The 25,795-nt window shown below is 37.8% G+C and overlaps 2 protein-coding genes and 1 long non-coding RNA gene across 3 annotated transcripts; 1 reads left to right on the top strand and 2 right to left on the bottom strand.

Moving 5' to 3' along the window:
* The first annotated feature begins 121 nt into the window (after positions 1-121).
* LOC103988546 (3-isopropylmalate dehydrogenase 2, chloroplastic) lies at positions 122-12,506 on the top strand. The gene is made up of 11 exons (XM_009407100.3): positions 122-391; positions 492-621; positions 703-814; positions 7,671-7,746; positions 7,851-7,939; positions 10,592-10,678; positions 11,106-11,222; positions 11,324-11,431; positions 11,535-11,588; positions 11,680-11,832; positions 12,246-12,506. The coding sequence occupies exons 1-11, from the start codon at positions 172-174 to the stop codon at positions 12,324-12,326; spliced, it is 1,227 nt and encodes a 408-aa protein (XP_009405375.2). The 5' UTR covers positions 122-171; the 3' UTR covers positions 12,327-12,506.
* Positions 12,507-12,845: 339 nt separating this feature from the next.
* Positions 12,846-15,462, bottom strand: LOC103988545 (uncharacterized). Its single transcript, XR_671958.3, has 2 exons — positions 15,327-15,462; positions 12,846-13,088 (listed from the first exon to the last, which is right to left on the bottom strand). It is a non-coding gene; the product is annotated as an uncharacterized LOC103988545 (long non-coding RNA).
* A 557-nt stretch (positions 15,463-16,019) lies between these two features.
* LOC135676538 (uncharacterized) lies at positions 16,020-21,242 on the bottom strand. Its single transcript, XM_065187836.1, has 5 exons — positions 20,237-21,242; positions 17,573-17,652; positions 17,162-17,426; positions 16,750-17,057; positions 16,020-16,632 (listed from the first exon to the last, which is right to left on the bottom strand). The coding sequence occupies exons 1-4, from the start codon at positions 21,105-21,107 to the stop codon at positions 16,771-16,773; spliced, it is 1,503 nt and encodes a 500-aa protein (XP_065043908.1). The 5' UTR covers positions 21,108-21,242; the 3' UTR covers positions 16,020-16,632; positions 16,750-16,770.
* Between the last annotated feature and the right edge of the window lie 4,553 nt (positions 21,243-25,795).

Below are 25,795 nucleotides of genomic sequence, written 5' to 3'. Positions count from 1 at the left end.
AATTTTAATTTCAACATCTTCAATTTTTGTATAAATCATATATATATATATATATATATATATATATATATATATATATATATATTCTATTTTCCGTTCAGATAAAATTCGCATACCTGAGAATGGGCTTTCGTTTGCGTCATCGGGTCTCGAAGTCCTCAGGCACTGAGTATGGCGGCGGCTGTGCAGGCGAACCTTACCCGGCCCTTCGAGACCCTAATCCTAGGCTCGCGGAGACTGGTCCATCCTTGGCGGTCGGCGAGAATCCGCTGCTCAGCCGCCGCCTCGCCCCGACGGAGCTACAGCATTACCCTCCTCCCCGGGGACGGCATCGGCCCTGAGGTCGTCTCCGTCGCCAAGGACGTCCTTTCCCTCGTTGGCTCTCTCCAAGGCATTGGACCCTGACAAAAGATCCTTCCTTTTCCTAGGGTTTAGGGTTTTTGCGATCTAAGGGCTCAGAAGGTTGGCTTCCTTGTGCTTTTTCTCTGCAGGTATTGAGTTCCGGTTCCGGGAGGTGCCGGTCGGCGGTGCGGCGCTGGATTCTACGGGGGTCCCTTTACCGGATGAGACCCTCGCGGCCGCCAAGGAGTCGGACGCGGTCCTTTTGGGAGCCATCGGAGGGTATTTGCTGATGGGCCGAATTTTTTTAGGCTTGGACTTCGGTTACGGGGGTTAACACCTTTTTATGGGGGTTCCTTCTAGGTATAAATGGGATGCTAACGAGAAGCATCTGAAGCCCGAAACTGGGTTACTTCAGCTTCGCGCCGGTCTCGGCGTGTTTGCAAACTTGAGGCCAGCTACTGTGTTGCCACAGGTACCGTCGCTTTATACACGTTTAGATGACGTTGTAATTAAATTTTATAAAGAGTAAAAGTGGAATTTTTGGTTCATCATGTTCCATTTTCATCTTAAGGTGGCCTGACTTGGAAAGAGCAATTCCTATAGTTTATCTTCTGTTTTTGCAAGGTCTATATGCTATCTGGTAACTAACAAGGTTTATGAGAATAAGTCCTACTGCTACTTCTGTTCAAAAATAAGGACCAAGCGGATTCATGGGATGGAACACAGTTAACTCTGGTTGTCGGCCATAAAAAAAGAGCACATATTATCATGTGTCTTTTACGTATTTGACTGTTTAGGATATGAATGTGAATCAACTGTCCATTATGTTAAATTTCTGATGATTGCACTGAATTTTTCTTTGTGAAGTTCAATTAGGTGGTGTGTTTAACTGGTTCCAGTATTCTATGTCAATTGTCTTTTCATCCAAATGGCACTTCAATGGTGGATTGCACAAATGAGTCTAATATGCCTTGAAGATCTTTTCAACATACAATTTTGAGAAGACCAGGCTTGCCTAATTTGGTCTGAATTATTATAGAGAATATTTTCTATTGCATGTCTTCTCAACTTGGTCAGGTTGTCTGATGTAGGACGAATAATTGCAGGTTTTTTTTTTTGATGATAGAGGACTAGAAAGATGGGAAGAGAAAGATAATAAAAAAATAAAGAGATAACTACTACACTTGTTCTAGCTCAAGTGGAATACTCTTAGGATTAAGGCATTGTATCTCTGCACGTCTTGCACGCGAACGATGAAATTATACCATTAGAAATATAATTGTGATCTCATACCACTCATACACAAGGTGGGAAAAACTTTAATTCATTAATCTTTTAATTATTCTCATTATAATGTTTGTTAGGATCCCTTTATTTTCTAAGTTTTTGAATAATGTTTATGGAGTCTGTTTAGTTCAGTTAGAATCGGATAGAGGTTTATTTAATGTTTATTTATTATTAAGAGTCCAAGTCCTGGTGGACTCTAGGTGGAACTCTACAAATAGTAATGTAATCCTTTCTTTTTGGTAATCAATGAAATATTATTTCAGTCTGTGGATAAACCCTAGGAGGCCGATCCCCTCGAAGCGATCATTCCCTTATCTTCCTTCTTTTACGATAAGACTTTAGGGTCTTATCATTTGGTATCATTTGTTAGGATCCCTGAGGATCCTTTTATTTTCTGAGCTTTTGAATAATGTTTATTGAGTCTTTTTAGTTCAGTTAGAGTCGGATAGATGTTTATTTAATGTTTATTTATTATTAAGAGTTCAAGTCCTGGTAGACTCTAGGTGGAACTCTGTAAATAGTAAAATAACCCTTTCTTTTTGGCAATTAATGAAATATTATTCCAGTCTATGGACAAACCCTAGGAGGTCGATCCTCTCGAAGTGATCAAGGAGGTCGATCCCCTCGAAGTGATCGTCCCCTTTCTCTTCTTTATTTTACGATAAGACCTTAGGGTCTTATCACTTTGATATTCCAACACTGTAGAAGTCTGACGAATTTTGGCGAGCTGTCCATCAACATTCTCATATTCTAATGGGCCAAAGTGAACAAGAAGCCCTCTCTTGAACTGCTCCCATGATGGAACTCCATGACAAGTTTCATACCAATCATACCACTGGATTGCATCTCCCTCTAGTTGCATTGAGGCTATTTCCACCTTGGATACTTCTGGAGTTATATGAAAGCGGAAAAAATTTTCTGTCCTAGAGATCCAACTGGTCAGATCTCCATCTTCCCATCTCGGGAATTCCACCTTCATGTGTGAGTAGTTTGTGTCACAATCTTGGGGTCCTTTTCCTGTATTTCTATATCTGTGCAACGTAGAACTTGAGCCCCCATCTTGTTGAAATTTGTTGAGGCTCTCTAGCAGGCTCTTTTTGAAATCATTAAGTGTTTTTTGTAATCAGTTCTCAATTCTGATTTCCAATGCTTCCATTTGTGCTTTCACTGAGTTATTGGTGGCCATTACGTAAGATTGCAAATTTGTAATCTCAACTCCTGTTTCTGGTGTCAGGACTAGGGCATCAATCACTGCCCTATTCGATGCTACTGATGTGACGCAGTCGATGGCAGCACTGTGGGAATGAAGAGTTGTTGCGAGGATGTGGGGATGTAGCTGCGGTCGCTGCGTGGGAGGCAGTGATGCTTGTTGCGGTTGCTGCGTGGAGGGATCGCTGCTACTGAGGGTTGGGAGGTAGCGATAGTGGTGCGGCTGGGGGCAGCGCCACCGAGGGCTCGCCGCTGCGGTGGTTGCAATGGCGTGGATGGAAAGCAACGTTGCTCTGTCTTTGTTGCACTGCGGAAGGAGGCGCTGGTGACGCTGAGAGATCGCGAGCGGTTGAGAAAACGACGGTGGCTGCGGCGGTCGTGGTTGCCTTGTTTTGATCAAGGTATGCAATACCTTACCGTATCGGTGTTTTGAGGTTGACTCGGTATGGTACGGTATCGTGTACCGAGCGGTACACCAGGGCGTATCAAGCGGTTTTATATATTTCTTCCTCTTTACTGTAGCACTGTAGCACGACTACAGTGTGTACTGTAGCACATTATGTTCAGTAGCGGGCAGTCCACGTACCGGTATACCGTCGGATCGGTACGTACTGCCCATACCGGGCGGTACCATTCGAAATTGCATACCATGGTTTTGATCGTCGCAAGGAGGGATGGTCGAGCGACTGTGGCTGCGACCCAAGGGGAGGCAACGATGGTGGCGCGGTTGGGGGCAGCGTCGCCGACAGTAGAAGCGACGAGGGGGTGGTCCGCTGGCTACGAAGTAGCGACCGTGGTCGTTCTCGCTCGAGCGAGATGGGGCAGCGAGGAGGCGAAGGTCGCTGGTTGGGGAGCAATGGTGGCAGTGGTCGAGCGACCGAGAAGCAACAGCGACGGTGGAGAAGGAGTTGCCTTGCAACGACGGTGGGGAAGAAGGGAAGGAGGGGTGCGGGCTGTTGGGAAGCAGGGGCGGTGATGCTGGAGAGGGGGAGGTTGGTGGCCGGGGAGCAGCGGTGGTGGTGGAGAAGGAGGCAGCGAGGGTCGCGACAAGGATCGACAGGGGGCTACGACAACAAAGGGAGCTCTGTTTCTGTCGGACCGCAGAAGGAAAGGTTGTTGCCGGGGTTTAGAGGCAGCAGTGGCGGTGCGGCTGGGAGCAAGGTCGTCAAGGGCGAGGAGCAACAAAGGGTCGCCAAGGCTAGGCGCTGCCAGGGGGTGGTCCGCTGGCCGGGAATAGCGGCGGCAGCCCTTTCTCGGTTGCCTTGTTTTGGTCGCCGCGAGGAGGGGAGGTCGAGCGGCTACGGCTGCGATCCAAGGGGAGGCGGGCGGCGGTGGAGAAGGAGGCAGCGGTGGTGGCGCGGTTGGGAGCAACATCACCAACGATCACCGAGGGTTGGGATCGACGAGGGGGCTGCGGTAGTAGGGCTAGGATGGATGCTGTCAGCGTCGTCTCCTGGCAGCGGTGGTGTCTCGGGTGGGAGGCGACGGGCGGCGATGGACTCGCGCCAGGAAGCGGGGCAGAGTAGGTCGCTGGCCGGAGAGCAGCGGTGGCGGGTGGGCTGGCCGGAAGCAGGGGTGCGTGGTTGCGGCTTCTTCTTCTCTCTTTTTTTTTCTTAAGATGAAAATAACTATAGCGAGAAGGCTGAGGTTCGCTGCTCTGATACCAAATGATAAGACCCTAAAGTCTTATCGTAAAAGAAGGAAGATAAAATGGGATGATCACTTTGAGGGGATTGGCCTCCTAGGGTTTGTCCACAGACTGGAATAATATTTCATTGATTGCCGAAAAGAAAGGGTTATATAACTATTTATAGAGTTCCACCTAGAGTCCATCGGGACTTGGACTCTTAATAATAAATAAACATTAAATAAACCTCTATCCGACTCTAACTGAACTAAACACACTCAATAAATATTATTCAAAAGCTCAGAAAATAAAGGGATCCTAACGTAGAGCAGGTTTGAAAGATTATCAAATCAAGCTAGAGATTGGTCTGAACGATAACTCGTGTGTACATTTATCGAAGGACTTAATCCAGATATCCGATGTGAAGTTAAGGCTCGTCAACCCCGCACTATGATAGCTGCGATCTCATTCGCACATCTACATGAGAAAAAAATTAGCAAGGAAAATCATGGAAACATAAGTGACAACAACCAGATGATCAGCAAGCCACCTGCCCCATCTATTCTCAAACGAAACCCTGACACTCGAAGACTAACCCAAGAAGAACTTAAGGAAAGATTAGAAAGGGGTTTGTACTATGATGAAAAGTGGAGTATAAAGCACTGATGTAAACAAGGGCAACTTCTAATAATGGAACCAATTAAAGAGGAACCGGAAGCTAAGAATATGGACTCCGATCATGAAAGTATAGATTCTAATGAAGATGTTGGACCTACCATACATACAATGCATGCATTAATCGGCTACTCTAACCCGCAAACTATGAAAGTTGGCGGAATTCTAGAACATCAACATATTATAGTTTTGATTGATACTGGTAGCACTAACAATTTTATGGACAGTGAGACTGTTGACCGATTGACCCACCACATTGAAGGTTGTGACAGATTCGAAGTAAAAGTCGCTGATGGATGGATTTTAACTTGTGATATCAAATGTTCAAAGATAAAATTGATTATACAGGGCTAGGAGTTTCTTTTAATGATTACTACATTGAAAGACCGACCTATTGCTTACACTATAAAAAAAAGGAGACCATACTTACTTGATCAACGGGTTGTGATGCATTGCAGACAGTCTATCACTAATGTGCTGAAAGAGAAGCTCCCCGAGTTTGATGCTGCTCAGTCTTGAGGACAAGACTAATTGAAGGGGGAGGAATTGTTAGGATCCCTTTATTTTCTGAGCTTTTGAATAATACTTATTGAGCCTGTTTAGTTCAGTTAGAGTCGGATAGAGGTTTATTTAATGTTTATTTATTATTAAGAGTCCAAGTCCTGATGGACTCTAGGTGGAACTCTATAAATAGTGATGTAATCCTTTTTTTTCGGTAATCAATGAAATATTATTCCAGCATGTGGACAAACTTTAGGAGGCCGATCCCCTCGAAGTAATCATCCCCTTTTATCTTCCTTCTTTTATGATAAGACTTTAAGGTCTTATCAATGTTCTAACCCCTTTTATAGGTTCAAGTATAAGAATAAAAAGGAAAATACAGAAATAAAAAATTACAATCGTATCAAATTAAATATATAATATGTTCCCTTTGAAGAAGATAATAATTCAGACTTTATTTGAAAAATAATCTCCTTCTCTTGATGATATTCTTGACTGATAAACTTTCGTCTTTATGGAGTCGAATCTTCAGTTAAGATTTTAATTTTCAATAAAGATCTAATCTTTTTTTTTTTTTTTGCATTTGCTTCATTTTTCTCCTTGTTTAGTTGATGTTGTCATGTGATAATTTATTCCATATGCAAAATATATCTAAATCAATCAAATTTGTTTTATTAATAAACCAACTAAATTGCTCCAATATCATATGCTTTTGTTGCATTAAAACTTGTCTCAAGTTCATATAGTGGATATATAAATCAACCTTGATTATAAATTATCTTGGCTAAACTAAGATTTTTGATACCAAATCTAATATAAGACGAATAATGGTGGTTTTTTTATTTTTATGATAGAGGACTACAAAAATGGGAAGAGAAAGATAATAGTCGAAAGATAAGAGAAAAATAAAGGGACAACTACTAGACTCACTCTGACTCAAGAAAAATACTTAGAGGATGAATGTCTTGTACCTTCGCATGTCTCACACGTGGATGATGAATTCATACCATCAAAAAGATAATTGTAGCCTCACATCGCTTAGTGGGAAAGAACTCAATTTATTGATTCATCTTCTAATTATTCCCATTATAATAATTTAGTCCTTTTTTATAGGTCCAAATACAAGAATAAAAAGGAAAATACAGACGTAAGAAAGATTACAATTGTATCAAATTAAATATATAATATATTTTCTTTAAAAAAGTAATAATATTGACTCTCTCTTCATGATATTCTTGATTGATAAACTTTCATCTTTATAGAGATTAATCTCAGTCAAGATTTACAATTTTCAATAAAGAAATAAAGTTCTAATCTGATTTTTTTTTTTTGCATTTGTTTCGTTTTCTTCTTGTTGAGTATATGTTATCATGTGACAACTTATTGCATATGCAAAATATCAATAAACTAATCAAATTAATTTTATTAATAAACCAATTAAATTGCTCCCGAATCATTACACTTTGTGGGCGACTTGCATTGCATGTTTCTCAAAGAGCAGATAACATTCTTATTAGTGTTTATAATGTTATCAAGTGTTTATTATATTTTAGGTTTGATCAGGCGATATTTCTTTGTATTTCAACCTTCTATTTAAATATTTTCTGATGTACTACCCCTTTATATGTTTCCTATCATCGCATCACTTCTGAATTTATTTAATTCAATCTTGTGTTGGCTTTCATACATACTTGTGGATATCTTGCAGCTTTGTTAGTAAATTAAATCGTTCTTTTATTTGTTTCCTATCACTGCATCACTTCTGAATTTATTTAATTCAATCTTGTGTTGCCTTACATTGAGACAAACTTGTGGATAACTTGCAGCTTTGTTAGTAAATTAAATGGTTGTGTTTTTCCTATTTGCTTTTTTTCTGATAGTATTCTTGATTATATATTGTTTAACTTAGATGCACTGATTCATTTTTGCACTTCTACCTTGTCCTAAAAGTATCTGATCTTATAATAAGCATAGTGAATTATTGATGTTCATCTTCCCTTATCATACAGTATTGTCTTCTTTTCATCAGCTAGTAGACTCGTCAACTTTGAAGAAAGAGGTGGCAGAGGGAGTCGACATAATGGTTGTGAGAGAGCTTACTGGAGGTGAACGTTTAATGTGGTTTATTTTTAATTTTAATTGTAAAACTGGCATGGTGCCATGATTTTAGAGAATGTGAGATAAACCATAACAAGTTGGTCACTCTTAGGAATTTATTTTGGAAAACCAAGAGGTTTTGGATCCAATGACAGGGGTGAGGACATTGGATTCAACACTGAAGTCTATTCTGCTTCTGAGGTGCTAAAAATCAAACTGATTCATTTTTATGTATTCTAGTCTTATTCTAGATTTTTCTGAGCTTGCATCATTAATTTCTCTGTTCTGTTTTTACATGTGCTTTTGTTGTTCTCTGTAAAGAAGACTTTCATTATTTGTGTTCAGGTTCTTTGAAATATGTCTTTCATAAAGATTATATATGCCCACCAAAGACAAAGTACTTAAAGGTCCCATGATCCCATCAACATTTTAGTTGCTCATAAAGTAATGATACTTTGCTGGTACACTTGAGCAAATTTAACAAAGATTGCGACGGTTAATGTTGCTTTTTGAGTTCTTTTTCCCACTTGTAACCCTTTCCCACCCCTGAAAGAAAGAAATGAAAAAAGTTATAACGAAATAAGGTATATCCTGTGGCCACTCTCATTGCAAGTTACTATAAGGAAGAATGATACGAGAAAAAAAGGGTTGGATGTTGTGACATAAAAATAAATGCTCATGACAAACACCTTGTTAAAGCTTAAGGCTTAATATGCGAAGGTTTCTTGGCGATTAGAATCATTGAGCACATAACTTTGTAAACTCACGGTTCTTTTAGCATGAAAATATATAAAAAACTGATCTTAAGGATTAACAAAAACTAGATGCATGTACCATTTACAGAGAGTTTAATCAAAACTTTGCTTTTGCTTATTAATTGCAAATTTAAGTAGCAGAAAGATAGGTAAAAATCTTCATTAATTAAGAGAAGCAGATTTTATGGATAAGTGACAATAATAATAACTAACTCAGGACATCATTTAGGATTATAGTTGTATAATTATATAAAAAAAATATGTCTCAAATGAAATCATTGAAAATCCAGCATTATAAAGATAATGGGATCTGAACATAAACATTAAATCAAAACAACTCATAAGCTCAATGTTCAAAAATGAGAATACTTAAAAATGAGAAGTTTTTATAAGGAATTACATAGGGCATGCCTTTTCATTGTGTGGGCTTCTTGGAAAAGCTCACTAAATGTGTCTAAAGCATATGCCTCACAAAGCCTATGGGCCTCAGTTGAAGTGAGGGTAAAATTGTCTTACTGCCTCTTGTGCCTTACCGTGCTTCTAAACATTGAAGATTAAAAAATCTCTTCTATTATACAGTTTCCTTTATGGCTATTTAGTTAAATGAACCAAAGAAAGATCAAGGTTTTCAGCACTTTGCAAAAGCAGCATCAAATGTAATAGAAAATTTAGTGTTATTGTGGACAACTTATTTTGCATGTATGATTCTGAATAAAGCTTTGGCAATATCATTTTCAGACACCAAATTGTACTATGGAAACAGATACATGGATCAAAATGAAAGGCTCATTCACATTCTAGTCAGGTCGATTAAGACCAGATAAAATACTATGTAAATAATTGTTTGATATGTTAACCATATGAAAATTATATGATATGCAAGTTCTCCATTAATTTATTGAGAAACAAGGCAGAAACCTGGTTTGAACTCTGGTTACAGCAGTTGAAACCAATTTTAAAAAGATAGTTATCAGTCTCGAGGAGACCTGCTTAAACTGATTCGTTTTAGATATACTTTCAGCCATCTTAATAAACTCAAAAGTTGCAGTTGATTTAGTCTTAAGTGGGGCCTGATACAGGCTCTATGTCAGTTATTGAAGGTGAGCGGTAACATAATATACTCCTCATGGTCCTCATTTACCCGGGACTTACTCCCATCCTGACAAAACTCATTTCCTGCTTTCTTTATTTTCTTTCCAAAACTGTCATTTTCCAGATTCCACATGGACAAAGGATGTAAAAGCAAAGATCTGCTTGATGGTCGGTTGCTATGAAAATTTTACAAAATGGGCATAAAGAACTTACATGTTTTAACTTTTAAACATGATAAAATTATACTTGTTATTGACCATTGAAAAGCATGTGAGTTAGACTACTGGCTGGACCTGAAACTGGCAAAAAAAAAAGAAAAAAGAAATCTGAACTTTGAAATAAAACAGTATTGAAGTTTGAGGATTTTGAAATTTCTCCAGTATAAGCTCATTTAAGCTTATACAACTGGATATATGATAATTGTGAAGCAAGAAAATGAATGTTTATGCACCAAGAGCTACTAAATGACAGAGAGTTCTATCAACATGCTGCAGTTAGCTTAGCCTAGAATATCTATTGATTCTAGAAACTGTCTTAAAAGAACCTTTAGTTATGACACTTGGTGTCTGTGCCTGGACTTGCATTTTCTTTCTTGTTCACATTGTGCAAGATGGATTTCAGTTGTCTGTATATCAACTTTTTTCTTGTATTTAGTTATCTTCTTTCAACAAACATATGATTAATGATTGAACTGTAGAATTTGTTAATTCACAATATTGTATGTTCTTTTCAAAAAAGGCTACTTATGCTTTCTTCATATTGTAATTTTAAGTCACAGCCTCTTGAATACAGTAGGTTATAAAACTATGCTTTGCAAGTACCAAGGCACTAATAACAAGTCTATAATTAGGAGGTGATAATAAGTAGAAACAACATGAAAGTGTATCTTTTGATAATTAATAGGAAACATGTGCTCTTGTGTCATCTTTAGATTGCCTTTTCTTAAGTTTATATGCATTTTGTTTCTTGCAAATATTTTTGACTATTTCTAGCAATTCCCCCACAGATTGACCGAATTGCACGAGTAGCATTTGAGGTTGCTCGAAAACGACATGGCAAGTTGTGCTCTGTTGATAAAGCCAACGTTTTGGAGGTACTCTTGCAGGAACTCATGATACATAGATAGGTTAACTTCCAAGTGAGACTTGCATACTAACGATAAGAATCATAATATCTGTTCCAAATAATTTTGTAATTGCCACTCTAACCTTACACCTAAATGACTGCTACTAATATTGAAGATTTATAAAAGTTTTTTTTTATTTTTGTTTTTCCAGTTTAAGTTTGTAAGTAATACCTCAAATGTGCATTTTGGAACAGCCATTGCAACATCATTCATATTCATACCACATTTTTTTAGCACTTCATGATATTTACCAGTTCATGATATTCTTAATTATTGTTCAAGTCAAGTACAACTTCAATAAAGAGTTGCAGTATTTGGTTGTTTTGGATTAGAATAATTTTTGTTTTTGTTGGATTAGAATTATATTCCAATCTAGTATGCTATTGAATTTTAGGCTTCGATGCTATGGAGGAAAAGGGTGAATGGGCTGGCTTCTGAGTTCCCTGATGTTGAGTTGTCCCACATGTATGTGGACAATGCAGCAATGCAACTTATTCGAAACCCAAAACAGGTATTTTCTTTTCTTCATGAAACTTGGGTATTTGAGCTCATAGTGCACATGATGCTACATGATATTTACCATCAGTTAATATTTTTAAACATAATTTGCAGTTTGATACTATTGTGACAAATAACATATTTGGTGACATACTGTCTGATGAAGCATCCATGCTTACTGGAAGCATCGGTATGCTTCCATCTGCCAGCATTGGTGATTTGGTATGCGTAAATCTGCGGTTTCCTTAGTTTTCCAAGTTAATACGCTTACATGGATTCATGTAGACTAATGTTTATTTCATTATTTTTGTTCCCCAATTCTTAGGGTCCTGGGCTTTTTGAGCCCATCCATGGCTCTGCTCCAGATATTGCTGGCCAGGTTAGATTCATAACCCATCTCATCTTGCTCTATATTCTACTCTCTAGATTTAGTGCATCTTAATACAGAATCTTCCTTACCTTAATTTTAGGACAAAGCGAATCCTTTAGCGACGGTACTGAGCGCTGCGATGCTATTGCGATATGGACTAGGTGAAGAGGAAGCTGCAAAGAGGATCGAAGCTGCAGTTATAAATACCTTGAACAGAGGGTTCCGAACTGGTGATATTTTTTCTGGCGGAACGGTAAATGGATCTATTTGAATTTGCAATTAATTTAAGTTTTATTTTCTATAAACCTGAAAACAGCTTCTTTTAACACTTGGGATTGAGTTTTTAAACGATTGATTTACAAGAAATACAACTTGCAAGCTTATCCTATACATGTGGATTGGCTTCTGCCTTGGACAATTAGTCATTTTATGTTAGCCAGCAATTAATATCTTCAAGACAGGCGTTACTGCAAAATCCTGAGCATGCGTTACTCAGCTAAATACTCATTTAGTTGAACCAAGTCTTGGAAGCTGGTCAAAGTGTGCTTTAGTGAAGTACTAAAAGTGGTCTCATTGATTTCTACAATCAAATTTGAGCCTGGTATGTTATGATGGAAAACTTGATGTTCCATCTGACAGTGCATTATGTGTTCCTTTGTTTTGCAGACGTTGGTCGGCTGCAAGCAGATGGGACAAGAAGTGCTTAGATCTGTCGAAGCTGGGAAACAGGTGGCTGCCTTGCACTGATACATTCTGTTGTTCTATCCATCATCATTTTGCTAGTGATACATGGTGAGGGGCACCCTAGTACAATGAGACAGACAAATCAAGATAATTTCTGAACTGAGGACCGAATTAATAAGTGGTTCTATTTTATTGTCATGGACGAATTCTGTTGTTCTATCCATCATCATTTTGCTAGTGATACATGGTGATACATAATGTCCTTTGGATTAGCAAGACATAAGACTCTCTGCCAAGATATGTATGTCACTCTCGAAAGCTTTAGATAAATAACTCTCGACGGTGAACCCACTAATGATGGAGTGCAAAACTACTCGATGTCATCAAATAGCTTCACCGTTGTCGACACTACTCAACTTTATTTCAAGATATAATTTTTTTTGGTTTTTGAACTCTCTCTTCATGTCACGCTTGTCGCTCACATACGTATAACCAATGTAATCTTATACCAATAACACCGCGGTAAAAAGATTACAATCGATAACAGGAAAGTAGACATGACTAACAATTTAACACACAGCATAAGAAAAAACAGAACATCCATAGATACTGATAACATACTGGAAATGTTTAATCATCCCCAACAGTGAATAAACCACAAATATGGTTTCTAAGCCAACATTAGCAATTAGGGAAATACTAGGCCTTGGATCTCTGGTCAATAATGGGCAGGTGAAGACTATCCCAGAGACAGCCACCTTACTTGGATCTCTGCCTCATCTTTCGTCGCTTCCTCTTGAGTCTCCTCATTCGCTTCTTCTTCCACTGCAGTCACGGAAAGTAGCTCAGCTATGTGAACAAACAAAAATACAGCAGAATGGAATCGTCAATCTGGACTAATCACAAACTTTCACCGAGAACATTTAAGTAGCATCAGTAGTTCAAGAAACACCAGATCCCATACTCCAGTTATTGATGAACTCAGAAACTTGTACAAAAGTTTAAGTAGCTCCGGGCTGGGGGACTACACCACTAACCGTGGTCGCAATGGCCCTATTTGCAATATTCCGATCTGTTATTTTGGAAATCTATAATTCTTCCGTGATGGAATTACAATAAAAAAATTACTTTAGACTCGAATTTCTAGACCATTCTAGTACTTCGACTGTGGAATTTATTTATTTGTTTCTACAGAGTAGATAAAAACCCTTGCACAATAGGTAAATGCATAGTTATCAGAACCTAATCCAGAAGCCTTGGGTCACTTGGTTAATTAAAAAGTATTTTAAAATATATTAAATGATTTAAAATTATATATAATAAAAATATCAAACAAATTAAAAGGAAAAGTTGTATAAACAAATAATACCAATCAACATTATAAACATAAACATCGGTGATAAATATACTAAACAGAATCGGTTTTAATTTATTTTTAACTCGATCATAATTTCATGATCGACATAAACATCCTCTTACACAAACGATTAAGAAAATTTTAAATTACAAAACGAGACCAGTTTTATAGAACTATCATGATTTGATTCGGTCGATCGGGTTATTCTAATTTTTCAGCACATCACATCCAATCGGACCAATTAATCGATTTCTTTTAGTACGACCACCCGGTTCGATTGACTTCTGATAACCATGGGTAAATGAACCCCTATATTACATCAAGTATCACAAGACAGGAAAAACACAAACAATGCTTTCGCAAGGATAACTTTCTAACCTATGTTGTTTCCATAATAACCATGGGTAAATGAACTCCCATATTACATCAAGTATCAATTTCTTTTAGTCCGACCGCCTGGTTCGATTGACTTCTGATAACCATGGGTAAATGAACCCCTATATTACATCAAGTATCGCAAGACAGGAAAAACACAAACAATGCTTCACAAGGATAACTTTCTAACCTATGTTGTTTCCCTAATAACCATGGGTAAATGAACTCCCATATTACATCAAGTATCAATTTCTTTTAGTCCGACCGTCTGGTTCGATTGACTTCTGATAACCATGGGTAAATGAACCCCTATATTACATCAAGTATCGCAAGACAGGAAAAACACAAACAATGCTTCACAAGGATAACTTTCTAACCTATGTTGTTTCCCTAATAACCATGGGTAAATGAACTCCCATATTACATCAAGTATCAATTTCTTTTAGTCCGACCGCCTGGTTCGATTGACTTCTGATAACCATGGGTAAATGAACCCCTATATTACATCAAGTATCGCAAGACAGGAAAAACACAAACAATGCTTCACAAGGATAACTTTCTATCCTATGTTGTTTCCCTAATAACCATGGGTAAATGAACCCCCATATTACATCAAGTATCGATTTCTTTCAGTCGGACCACCCGGTTTGATTGACTTCTGATAACCATGGGTAAATGAACCCCCATATTACATCAGGTATCGCAAGACAAAGGAAAAACACAAACAATGCTTCTCAAGGATAACTTTCTACCCTATGTTGTTTCCCTAATAAAACCCTATGAGAACCAAAAAGATGCGTGCGACAGGGATATGATCAAGGCAAAAGCAATCCAAGAACACTGCCAAATCCTACGAACAAGATTATATATTCCGGTGTTTGTTTTCGAACACAAATTATACTTTCGACCAAATTATAAAAGAGCCCACATCGCATCCGAAATACCCCCAAATACCACTACCGGATGTCGACAGCAACCGTCAGGAATCCAAATAAGAGGCCATGTCGTTCACAAGGACACCGAATAAATCCTAATCGGTACGAGTTCAAAGAACATGCAAAGAAGCCATCTTTACGAAGAAAATCTTTCAAAATGACCGAGTGCGGGATCAGAAACATCAGAAAATCGGACCACTTCGATGATCAAGATCCTGAGCGACAACGAAACTTTAAGAAAACCTGATACCAGCTCCGAAAACATTGCTGCTCCATAGACACCACAAAGCGCAAGAAAAGAGAAGGGTAGGAGAAATAGTTTGGATCCTAAAACAGTAACCACGAAACGAAATATAGAATACGATAAGAAGATACAACTCGGATCAAAGATTTCACCTTCGCCCTCATCTCGTTGGACCAGCCAAGTGTGCGACAACAACTCCCCTCGCGATCTCTCTTCCTGCCGTGCGGCGCCGGGTCTCGAGGTGTGCAGCGGACGTTATCTTCTTGGATTTATAGGGCTAGGGTTTGGACGCGATAAAAGGAGCCGAAGCCGCTGGGTAATTTCGTCATTATAGGAAAAAGAGTGGACGGACGTGATTTGATGATTAAATTATTCTTAAAGCTTTGTTATCACATAAGAGGTCATCATATCAATAATGATCCAAATTATTTTGGCTAAAAGAAATTAGAATGTTGTTTCATAGATATCCCTGAAGAAATATTAATAATTCCTCATTTATTACTTTATATATATATATATATATTATTTATTGCAAAGATAGGAGATAATTTAATCTTTTAGATAAATTATGTCGAGGAGATCAATTTGAAATGTCCAGTGTGATAATGATTATAACAATACATGCATGCAGCTCAAGTAGAAGCCCTCTCTCTGTGTGTGGAGCGAGTGTTGATTTTGGACCAAGACACATCGGAGGGGAACAAAAAAAGGTGTTTCTGTATAGAACATTGAAATGGGTGCCTGCTGTTCTTGACATGGAGGCATGCATGCCCAATTGTTGTTTTTCATACTGACCATCTCCTTAAGATGTTTCGAGTCTCAAATTTCAGAAAACAAGCAAAACTTATCATGGAATTTTAATCGACACTGCTTCTCTAATCAGCTCTCTACTAAGCCTCAGAATATTCCCATGTTGGATGGGGTTCAGTTTCAGATCGAGCTAACCTGTAATGGCTCATAAAAGGTACCCATATAGAGGATGACAACAATTTCTGATGTATGAAGTGGAATAAGTTGGCATATGGAGAGTGAGCATTATCACATCCTATACATATTCTTTCCAGCATCTGTTTTCTCAGGGGAGACACGAAACACATCTTTATAAACACCACCATTCTTGCATGTGTAATTCATCTCCTTGTTAAAAAGAATATGGTTTTGGGAATTCAAAAACATTCCATGATGGAACTGATGAGATCACCTTTATTAGAAGGAGATGGTGTTCTATGATCCTCGAACAATAATGAATAACTAATTCTCAAGGACTACAGCATAATGATCTTTGTTTCCATTGATAACTGTACATCAGCCGCGAACCCTTTCCATGCTTCCGATTTGAGAATTATGCTTCTCGAACAGTTTTATTTTTACAAATAAATTCAAGGAATCTTTGTCTAGTTATTCATGCCGAAGAAGTGCTAAGAGAGCACCTCCAAGAGGCTGGAGATGGAAAATTCACTGCAAAAAGATCAAATATGCATTAGTCAGCATACAAGGTATTTTTAGAATCTCAAATTCGAAGCATAATTTGATTATTTTTTACTGGCAAGAATAATTAATATAGAGATAGAGTACCTCAAGGGCTCAAATATCTTTCTAAATGGGCAAGTAATCACTTCTCCAACTTCCATTTGCCGAAATCCTTCGAATGCCATTTGGAGGATTTCTTCGCAAGAATGATTTTCCATTGATAGACCAACTCCATTTCAAGGAATGTTTTCTTTGCCAAGCAGATATATGTGCATAAAGAGATGGGAAGATGAAGCATAACAGAAGAAGAAACACTACCATGGCACATAGGATCATGACATTAATAAACCCATCCTGTAATTCAGGATCTCTTTGTCCAGTCCATGGTACACCTCCTACATTCATTCCAAAAACTGCAACAGGAAATGCAAAAAAGTTAATGTACCACTTCAAATAATGTCTTGTTAAAATTGAAAGACCAAAGTGAATTACTAAACAAAAGGAAAAATATACTTACTTCCAGTGACTATAGACAATGGAAGAAAGATGATTGAGAGAAAAGAAAGATAGTACAGCTTTCTGTTTATCTGTTCTGACTGCCAACTATCGAGACCTGCCTGAACTGCTGTGACACGATTTACAATAAATCCCAAGTTCTCTTTTAGCCTCCTAAGACGACTAATTAGCTCTTCTAGAGCAATGATATCTTCATTTGCAAACCAACTCTTGGTTGCACACTTCTCTTTAACACGTGGGAACACTTGCTCCCCATGAGAAACTACCTGAAATAATAGCAACTTTAGGATTTTAATTTTGACCAGCGCGGATGGATCACAAACAAAATACTACAGTCACTATAGCAAATTAAGTAGTATTTTTTATGACATCACGAATTCTATATTATTCATCATAAATAAAATTAAGGAACCTGTAGAAGACGTTGCAAGTTCAGATGCATCTTTGGGAATCTTCGGTCGTCCAGCATTTGTTTCTTTAGTAAGGAACCCCCTGCAATTGAAGTGACAGCATAGCACTTAAGTAAACTGTGCATAAGCAACACATTGAGACAACAATAGAAAATTAACCAGATATTAATTTTCTTTTAGCAAAAGCAAAATTATTTTCTAAATCTAACAGAAAGGACACCGTAACATGCAAGTACAGATGTTGTGTATATTAACGTAAATTGTGCAAATTATTCGTTGATGGCATAAAAGAGACTTGAAGAATTATATAACTGGGGTCATATTTTTCACATACACCTCAAGATTCTGTCTTCAAACAACAGACTATTGATAACTAAGATGAAACAGTTTATCTAAATTAGCTTAACAAACCAAGACATATATAATCATGTTCAAGTATTGTATATGAGCATGTATGAATAACTTGTTCAAAGAAATTTGACCACCAATTTGTAGTCATAGTTCCTCATCAAATCATACAAGTTTAATACCACAAAGTTAGTTGTTGGTTGCTATGCATGTCAGGGTTTTGAAAATGTCAACTTTAAAAGAGAAGTGGCCAACTACATTGAGAAATGAAGTATGACAATGTCAAACCAAGTTGAGCAGAAGCTACAGCTTCCAACTAAAAGGGATAATACTATTAAAATGTATGAGAAGTAATAATATGATGTCCACTAGATGACAACATGAAAGTACAGTAATTATTGTTTATATTTGATTATTTATATTATAATGAAAGCGTATTTGTTGAATAATGTAGATAAAGGTCAGACAGGAATACTATGGCCTACTTAACCACAAACAAGGAGTGCTGCAAACAAGCACTTAAAAAGTTAACCAATTTCAGAATTTGGTAATGTTTGTTATAAAGCAGATAAAGGTCAAATAGGCATATTATGGCCTAAACCATAAACGAGGAGATCTTGTTACCCACAATCACTTGAAAATAGTAGCCAATTTCAGAACTTAGTAAACTCATTATTCTTGATAATATCTTCATTGTGCAGAAAAAAATAATTTGCTTGGTATACATACAATCTTTGCAATATCTTTCTGAATTCACTATCATGGTTTGCAATTGCACCATGCTCTGACAGCATGATGGAGTAGCCAACAGCTAGGGTTCAGGAATTTAACAAACTATTATCTATCTGAGGTCAGAAATTACATCTTTTTTTCCCATGAAAGTGTTGGATTTTTCACATAGGTCAATAGTAACTGAAAAAAATTTGTGAAAAATAAGGGAGAATTTTCAAAATAATGTTCTCGCTTTTGTGACTAGAAAGAGATATACTTAGTTGAAAGCATGTTAATAAACATGGCAACAAAGACAAAAGTATTACAAAATTGATTGTAATCTACCCATTAGAAGCAATCCAATAAAGTAAGAGCTGCATAAAGTTGTGAAAGTTAGGGAGATTCCAAACCAGTCAGCCATGAGAGGCCTCCAGAGGGTGCAAGAGAATAGGGTTTCACATAAGGCATATACTTCCTAGTAATGTTCACTTGTTTTTCTTTGCAAAATTCAGCATCTCAATTGAAAACCAAGACCTCAAAGAAGGTTATAATCCTTAAGATAATAACAGATTCCATTAACAAACTATGAAGTCAAATTAATGTCATGATATGAGAAGACAGGCATAATAAAAGGGACTCCTGAACAGAATGATATCAAATAAATGACACTGCCTGATATCAATTCAAGTTGTGACATCTCTAAGATGAGCTAAATGTTGCAATTATCTGATTTAAGGACATAGCAAGTTCTTGAATCCATTGTAGGTAACTAGTTTTTGAAGCTTGGACTCATTTTTCATCTTATATACCATCTTAAATTGTCTTAACCTATTATAACTGTCACAAATTATTGAAAGAGCCTTCTTTTCAGGTGAATTAGTTCGACCAACCGGATCATGTGAGACTGCATGATATAATATATACTAATCATCATTATGATTGAAAATCAACATATATGAACCCCACAAACCAGATGAATATACATGTCTTGATGTACATCTTCAGTACCCAAACTGCAAACTTACCATGAATTTGCTATCATTCACCATGTATTAGGCACCAAAATTCTATCCAAGATGCACCATAACTGCACACACACACACACACAGAAAGAGAGAGAGAGAGAGAGAGAGAGAGAGAGAATGATGATAATACGCTTGATACAAATTATAATCTTAATTTGTAAATTCTCCCAACTTTCCATAGGGATTTTTTCTTTTTCCTAAGCTATATGAATTTCATTTGTCACATCATTTTAAGATTCATAAAGCAGAACAGTCATTCTAAAATCACTAGAACTAATATTTTCTTTGGCATGGGAACAATGTCTGTCAAGTTTGGTCAACCATACATTATGATTTACCCCAAACATAATGAACAAATCTCCTGCTAGCTTCTGTGCGAAGAACCCAACCTTTTTCTTCACCTATGTCTAAAATTTTACATTACTTAGCTCTTAAAGTATTAATGCCTTAGCGTTCAACAATGCGTTCCCAATTAAAATGTATAATAATAGGTCAACAATATAGAAATTGCAAGAAAAATCAAGCTCATTGCAGAACAACCAGCTATGATTCAACTAAGATCAAATAAGTTGCAGCAAATACCTTTATCCAATTCAAGCTCGACCGAATCCAATTCCATCTCAAGCCTGGTGACAATGTCCTGCAAATGATCCACATGAGTGTCGACTATATGCACCAGCAGATTGGACACGCTCCGGGGCACCGGGTTGTCGGCCTCCTCCGAATGGTTCATGGTGAGCAAGAACTCGAGGACGTGCATCGGAATGACGACCCTGCCGGACCCGCCGTCGGCCTTGTCCGAGGCGCCATCGTCGTCTCCGCTGCAACGCTCGACCTTGGGAATCTCGGAGAGCAGGGACTGGCCGGTGGGGGAGAATCCGAGGCGGGGCACGCGGCCGAGGGAGACGGTGATGACGGAGGACTCGGTGACGCGGGCGGCGAGGCGGAGGGTGAAGTCGGAGGCGGCGGGGCCGGGGGAGTTGATGCGGAAGATGAGCGCGCCGTCGACGTGCGCGCAGAAGGGCCCATTGCTGGAGAGGGCGAGGATGTCCTGCAACTTGAGGGGCGGGCAGAGGGCGTCGATGAGGCACTGGGTGGAGACGGCGAGCCGCGGGTTGCGGAAGCCCTTGACATTGCCGCGAGGGAGCTCAACGTGGTACCAGTGGAACTCCTTCGGGCAGGCGGCGGCCTCGGAGAGGTCCCAGGCCTTGTCGACGTAGTTGCCGAGGCCGTCGAATCGGTAGGCGCGCTGCTTGACGGCGTCCAAGGAGTCCAGGGTGCGGGCGCGGTAGAGGAAGGGGGGGTCTTTGCTGGGACTGCCGGCGGGGGAGTCGCCGTTGACATCGGCCCCGGCCGGGAAACGCTCCATGGAGGAGGAGAAGGCGATGGTGGAGTTGTCGAAGAAGGAACGGGAGATCGATCTCTTGTTGTTTGTTATGGCGTGGTGGGTCATCCAAGAAGTAATTAACGGCGAGGGACAGGTAATTAAGTAATTAATGGATCAGATTAATTACGTGGAGATGGATAAATAGAGGAAGAAGAGACTAATGATGATTGGATTCGAACTGTTCTAAATGGATGAGGAGTTGGATTTAGATTTGGGTTGGGAGTAGTTTCGTTTTGGTTAGTTCCGATCCGTACTTCCCTCCACCTCCTGCGTCGAATTTGGGAAAGACTACTTACCCGAAAATTGTTGCTCTGCCCAAAAGAAAAGAAAAAGGAACGATTCTCAGTGGGACCCGTTCTCTCCACCGGTCGTCTAAGAGGTAGGTGTGTTGTCGTGTGACGGAGTGGTCGGGCAGGACTGGTTCATTTAAGGAACCGGATTTTTATGTGGGCCCACGGATAAAAGTGGCCCCCACATGTTTATGTAGGCCATGACAGCGGTCTAATTACTGTGTGTGTTGGAAGTGGGTATCGGCTCGTTGGGGTCATGTCCGGGAGAAGACGGAGTTCAACACGCAGCAGGATGGCCGTCTCCCTCTCGCCTCGTGGATGCTCATGCCTCGAGCGTGTGGGCACGACGAATCCGCTCTTCTTCGCCTTGTGTGGATGTTCATTGCTGGAGCATGAATGCACCGATGAGAGAGAAGCATGAAGCAGACATGGCCATTGCGACGACCTCACGGCCTCTTCTCCCCCGGACGGAATCTGCGCCACAGAGCTACTCGAAGCTTTTCAAGTCGACCCATCTCTTCATCCTCCTCATGCCGTCCAAAACCGCACCAGCTTTCTGATCGGACTAGAACATGTTCATGACTGTTAACTGTCATCACGTTCTTCAACAAAGAACCACTCATGCTAGATAGCGTAACATCGACCTTATAGACAAAGTCGCTTGCTTCCAGTACAAGATAAAGAAGAAGCATGTTCTCATCTCCTTGGAACTTAGTATTCTGAGCATGTCCATCAAATGGACAACCACTTCATCAGCTAAAAACACGTTCAAGTCTTAATCTGAGAAATTATAGTTGGCTGGAATGTGCTTTCTGTGAAGTTGAATAGTCAGTCAACCCATTTAGTAGCACCTTCCGGGCAGCTTCCCTGAAATCATATCTATATAAAGTGCCCTGTTCATGCGTAGATTGTTTACGAGGTAGATGCCAAATATGTCTGAGATCCATTGCGGTTTCTTGTCAAGTTGGAAAAGGATATAGTGCTAGCGCACCAATAAATTCCATCTTGAAGACAAAAAGAAAAGTAAAAGGGGAACAATCTTCCATTTTCTTCCGAAAAAAACACTCATGACAGATTCAGGGGCAAAATGAGTCACAGTGCACACAGTATGTTTCAACTTGGTACAAGGAAGAGAAAAACAAAGAAGCTATTTCTCTCAGGTTACTGTCTGAAAGATCATTAGATCTGGAACCTTACTATGGAAGAATGACATGGATGTCAGCTGTGACGAGTCTAAGGAGATGTAAAAGCATGGAGAACCATTAGATGTCATGTACGTATATCCTGCAGCAGTTTCTTCAAGTGTTTGCTTCACAAGTTACATTGGTTAGAGCACTTGATAATGATGAAGAAGACAACAAGTTCATTCACAACCAAGTTAAATCCATGTTATATCATGTGCAAAATTCTCATCCCAATGTATATATATTATACATCAGTTCCTGCATCAAAGCGTCGAGTTACCACCATCAACATTTAGGGTGGAAGGTTGAAGGTAGAAACACAGCACTCAAAAGAGAATTCTGACAATCTCTCAAAACAGGTGGTGGGATCGATTTGCTGCTGTCTTTAGTTGGATAGTTTCTACTCTCACTTCGCTCTTTTCCTTGTGTTGTGCACAGCATTCCTTATATGATCGGATCAGATAATTCATCAGAAAATATTACTTTTAAAAGAAATCATCCATCAAATCTAAAAATGATGCATGTGACGTCTGAATCGATCTTCCCTACTTAAAGTTTGAAGTTCTCGTCAAGAAACAATATAAACTAAAAATCAAATCTTAGCGTGATATACACTCTGGCTCCATCTACAGGTATCTTTTCATCATGATCATTGACTCTGATAATATATGATCAGTTCAAATCTTTACCACTTTACTAAGTTTGAGGCATTACACATACCGTGCTCAAAACTCGACAGCCATTACACATATGATGGTGTCCATCAATTCTCCTAACTCCTGGGTTGAAGACTCTTTTTGATCCTCATCCTTATCAGCTTCAGCACTCATGATAATGCTCGATGCAAGTTCTTCTACAACGCAATGCAAACTATTAAGCTGAACTCAATTCACCGATGATCTGGGAAGCTGACGTGGAACCTTCGAGCTCCACATCTATGCCAACTACACAGGGTGGCAGCTTCGATCGTCAAGGAGGGTAATGACGGTTAAGGTGGTTGATGACAAAGATGGGTAAGTGCTCGGGTTGATAGGCCACGTCGGCCACTTATTCTATATGCATTGTATAATGCACACTATACTAGATTATGTAATGTTGACTTGCACATTATTGTGCGAAGTCAGATAGTATCACTCTTGCACTCTTAGGTTTAGTCAAGTAAGACATCTGTAAATGGAACGTATACTCTTAGATTTGGCTTGTCTTGGCTTGCATTTTGACTTAAGCCTGTGCATAAATGTTGGGTCATGTGACACTTGACTATAGTTGTATTATCATTATACAAGTGTAGACCACAACTACTCCAATGCACAAAGCAAATTGCGGTAGCATGTACTCGACTAATTTCAAGGTAGTTAGGTTGTCAATGTTCTATAACCCTTAAACATGTTCTATAATTAGTCATGCATTCTGATCTTATATATGATAACTTCTCGCCAACAAGGTTTTACCATGAGATCGTGGAAGAGGTTTACTAATGCATTATATAATAATTGGATCATATTGAAAAGTGGGAGCCAAGCTTTATAAGGTCCCCTTACCCAAATTACATTGTAAACCTAAAAATTCATAATATGTTATTATTATGTAAAAACTTTAATGTCATAATTAAAATCAAATAACAATAGATTAAATTTATAATGCATACATTTCAATGCTATCTTATCTTCTCTTAGTCATAGTGATGTTGATTTACAATAATTAGACTCACCTTCTCCTCTCATTCTATTTTTCATAAAATTACTATGAACAATAAATAAGGGACAGGGGAAATACAAAAAAATATGTAATATTTCAATAACTACTCACGTGACTAAGAGAAGATAAGAAAAAAAATCCATAATCACTCGATAATGTCACGTATCCATATTAAGTTTTTAAGAGATCATATCTATTTACAAGCGAGAGTAGAGGAAAGGTCTAACATAAATAATTAGGAAAGTTCCTCCCATCAAGTTCATCTCCTGAAAAAACCTATCATAATTAGATTTCATTTCAATTGGCTAATAAACATCATTAGAATTCAATTATATCTATAATATATTTTATCTAATTAGATAAAACCACATAATATAATAATCTTCCATTTGAATCATTAATTCATAAGATATAAAAAAATAAAATCAAAATAAAAATAAAATTTATTTGAAAATAATTTTATCCAATTGGATTCTAAAAAAATTTAAAAATTATTTTATACATGGCTAAGAATTTTAAAATATGTCAATAAATCTAATAACCACAATAATACTATATTAAGTCTAACTATCAATACGAGTTAGAGCGATTGTATGTCATTAATGTCATACTCTTCTATATAGACCATAAAACTATCAATGTTTCCTAACATAGTCCATAATAACCCTCATAATTTATTTTATTAAGATAATCATAGTATTACATTCAATTATAATATACATAAATATAAATAAGATAACAAAAATAAATAACTTTATTTAAATAAAAAATTAATAATATCATCCATCTAAATATACATCAATATATCCTTGATAGTTTACTCACAAGCTCTATTCTACGAACATATTCGTTAAATATTTTAAATTTTAAAACTTTAGTAAATTAATAAATAATTATTAAGATAGTATTTAGGTTATCAAATGACAAGTTGTTTCTAAACTCTTTCTCTAATCACCAAGTATTTTACTTTGATCTATCTAAAGATACTAGAGTACTTGCTATTCTAGAGAAAAAAATACTATAATATTATTATAAAACATCTTTAATAGCTTGGTAATTGAATCGATCACACCAAGTCCTAAAATAAAATTTCGCAATCATAAAACTTAATTTGTGACCTCATTATAAATTTAGATTCCATTATTGATGATATAATAAATAATTACTTTATATTTTTTAAAAAAATTATCCCTCCAACTAACATTAATATAAATCCTAAAGTGGACTTTCTACTATTAAAATAATTTATAAAATCAATATTTGAATATCCTATCACTACAAGTCAATCTGATCTCTTATATATGAATATATAATCTTTTATCCCTTATATATATATCATTAATTTCTTTACAACTTTCTAATATTTTATTCTTGGGTTGTTTTGATATCTACTAAGTACTGTAACTATAAAATTAATATTTAGTTTTGTGTAAGTTTGAGTATATAATAGACTTTTAACTATACATGCATGAGGAATATTCTTCATTTGATTCTTTTTTAAGTCATTTTTCGGATACTAACTTTGATTAAATCTTTCACCTCTAATAATAGGTATATCATTAGCTACACAAAGATGCATACT

Source organism: Musa acuminata, chromosome BXJ1-6 (assembly GCF_036884655.1).
Source record: "Musa acuminata AAA Group cultivar baxijiao chromosome BXJ1-6, Cavendish_Baxijiao_AAA, whole genome shotgun sequence".
In the NCBI taxonomy this organism is placed as follows: Eukaryota; Viridiplantae; Streptophyta; class Magnoliopsida; order Zingiberales; family Musaceae; genus Musa; species Musa acuminata.
Note: the sequence above shows the minus strand (reverse complement) of the source record. Positions and strands in the feature narration are given on the sequence as shown.

Coding starts and splice junctions, on each gene's coding strand:
- LOC103988546 (XM_009407100.3), top strand. CDS start 172: ATGGCGGCGGCTGTGCAGGCGAACCTTACCCGGCCCTTCGAGACCCTA. Junction 11,589..11,679: donor CTCCAGATATTGCTGGCCAG/GTTAGATTCATA, acceptor CCTTAATTTTAG/GACAAAGCGAATCCTTTAGC. Junction 11,833..12,245: donor ATATTTTTTCTGGCGGAACG/GTAAATGGATCT, acceptor TTTGTTTTGCAG/ACGTTGGTCGGCTGCAAGCA.
- LOC135676538 (XM_065187836.1), bottom strand. CDS start 21,107: ATGACCCACCACGCCATAACAAACAACAAGAGATCGATCTCCCGTTCC. Junction 17,427..17,572: donor ACTTGCAACGTCTTCTACAG/GTTCCTTAATTT, acceptor CTATTATTTCAG/GTAGTTTCTCATGGGGAGCA. Junction 17,058..17,161: donor ATTGTCTATAGTCACTGGAA/GTAAGTATATTT, acceptor TTCCTGTTGCAG/TTTTTGGAATGAATGTAGGA.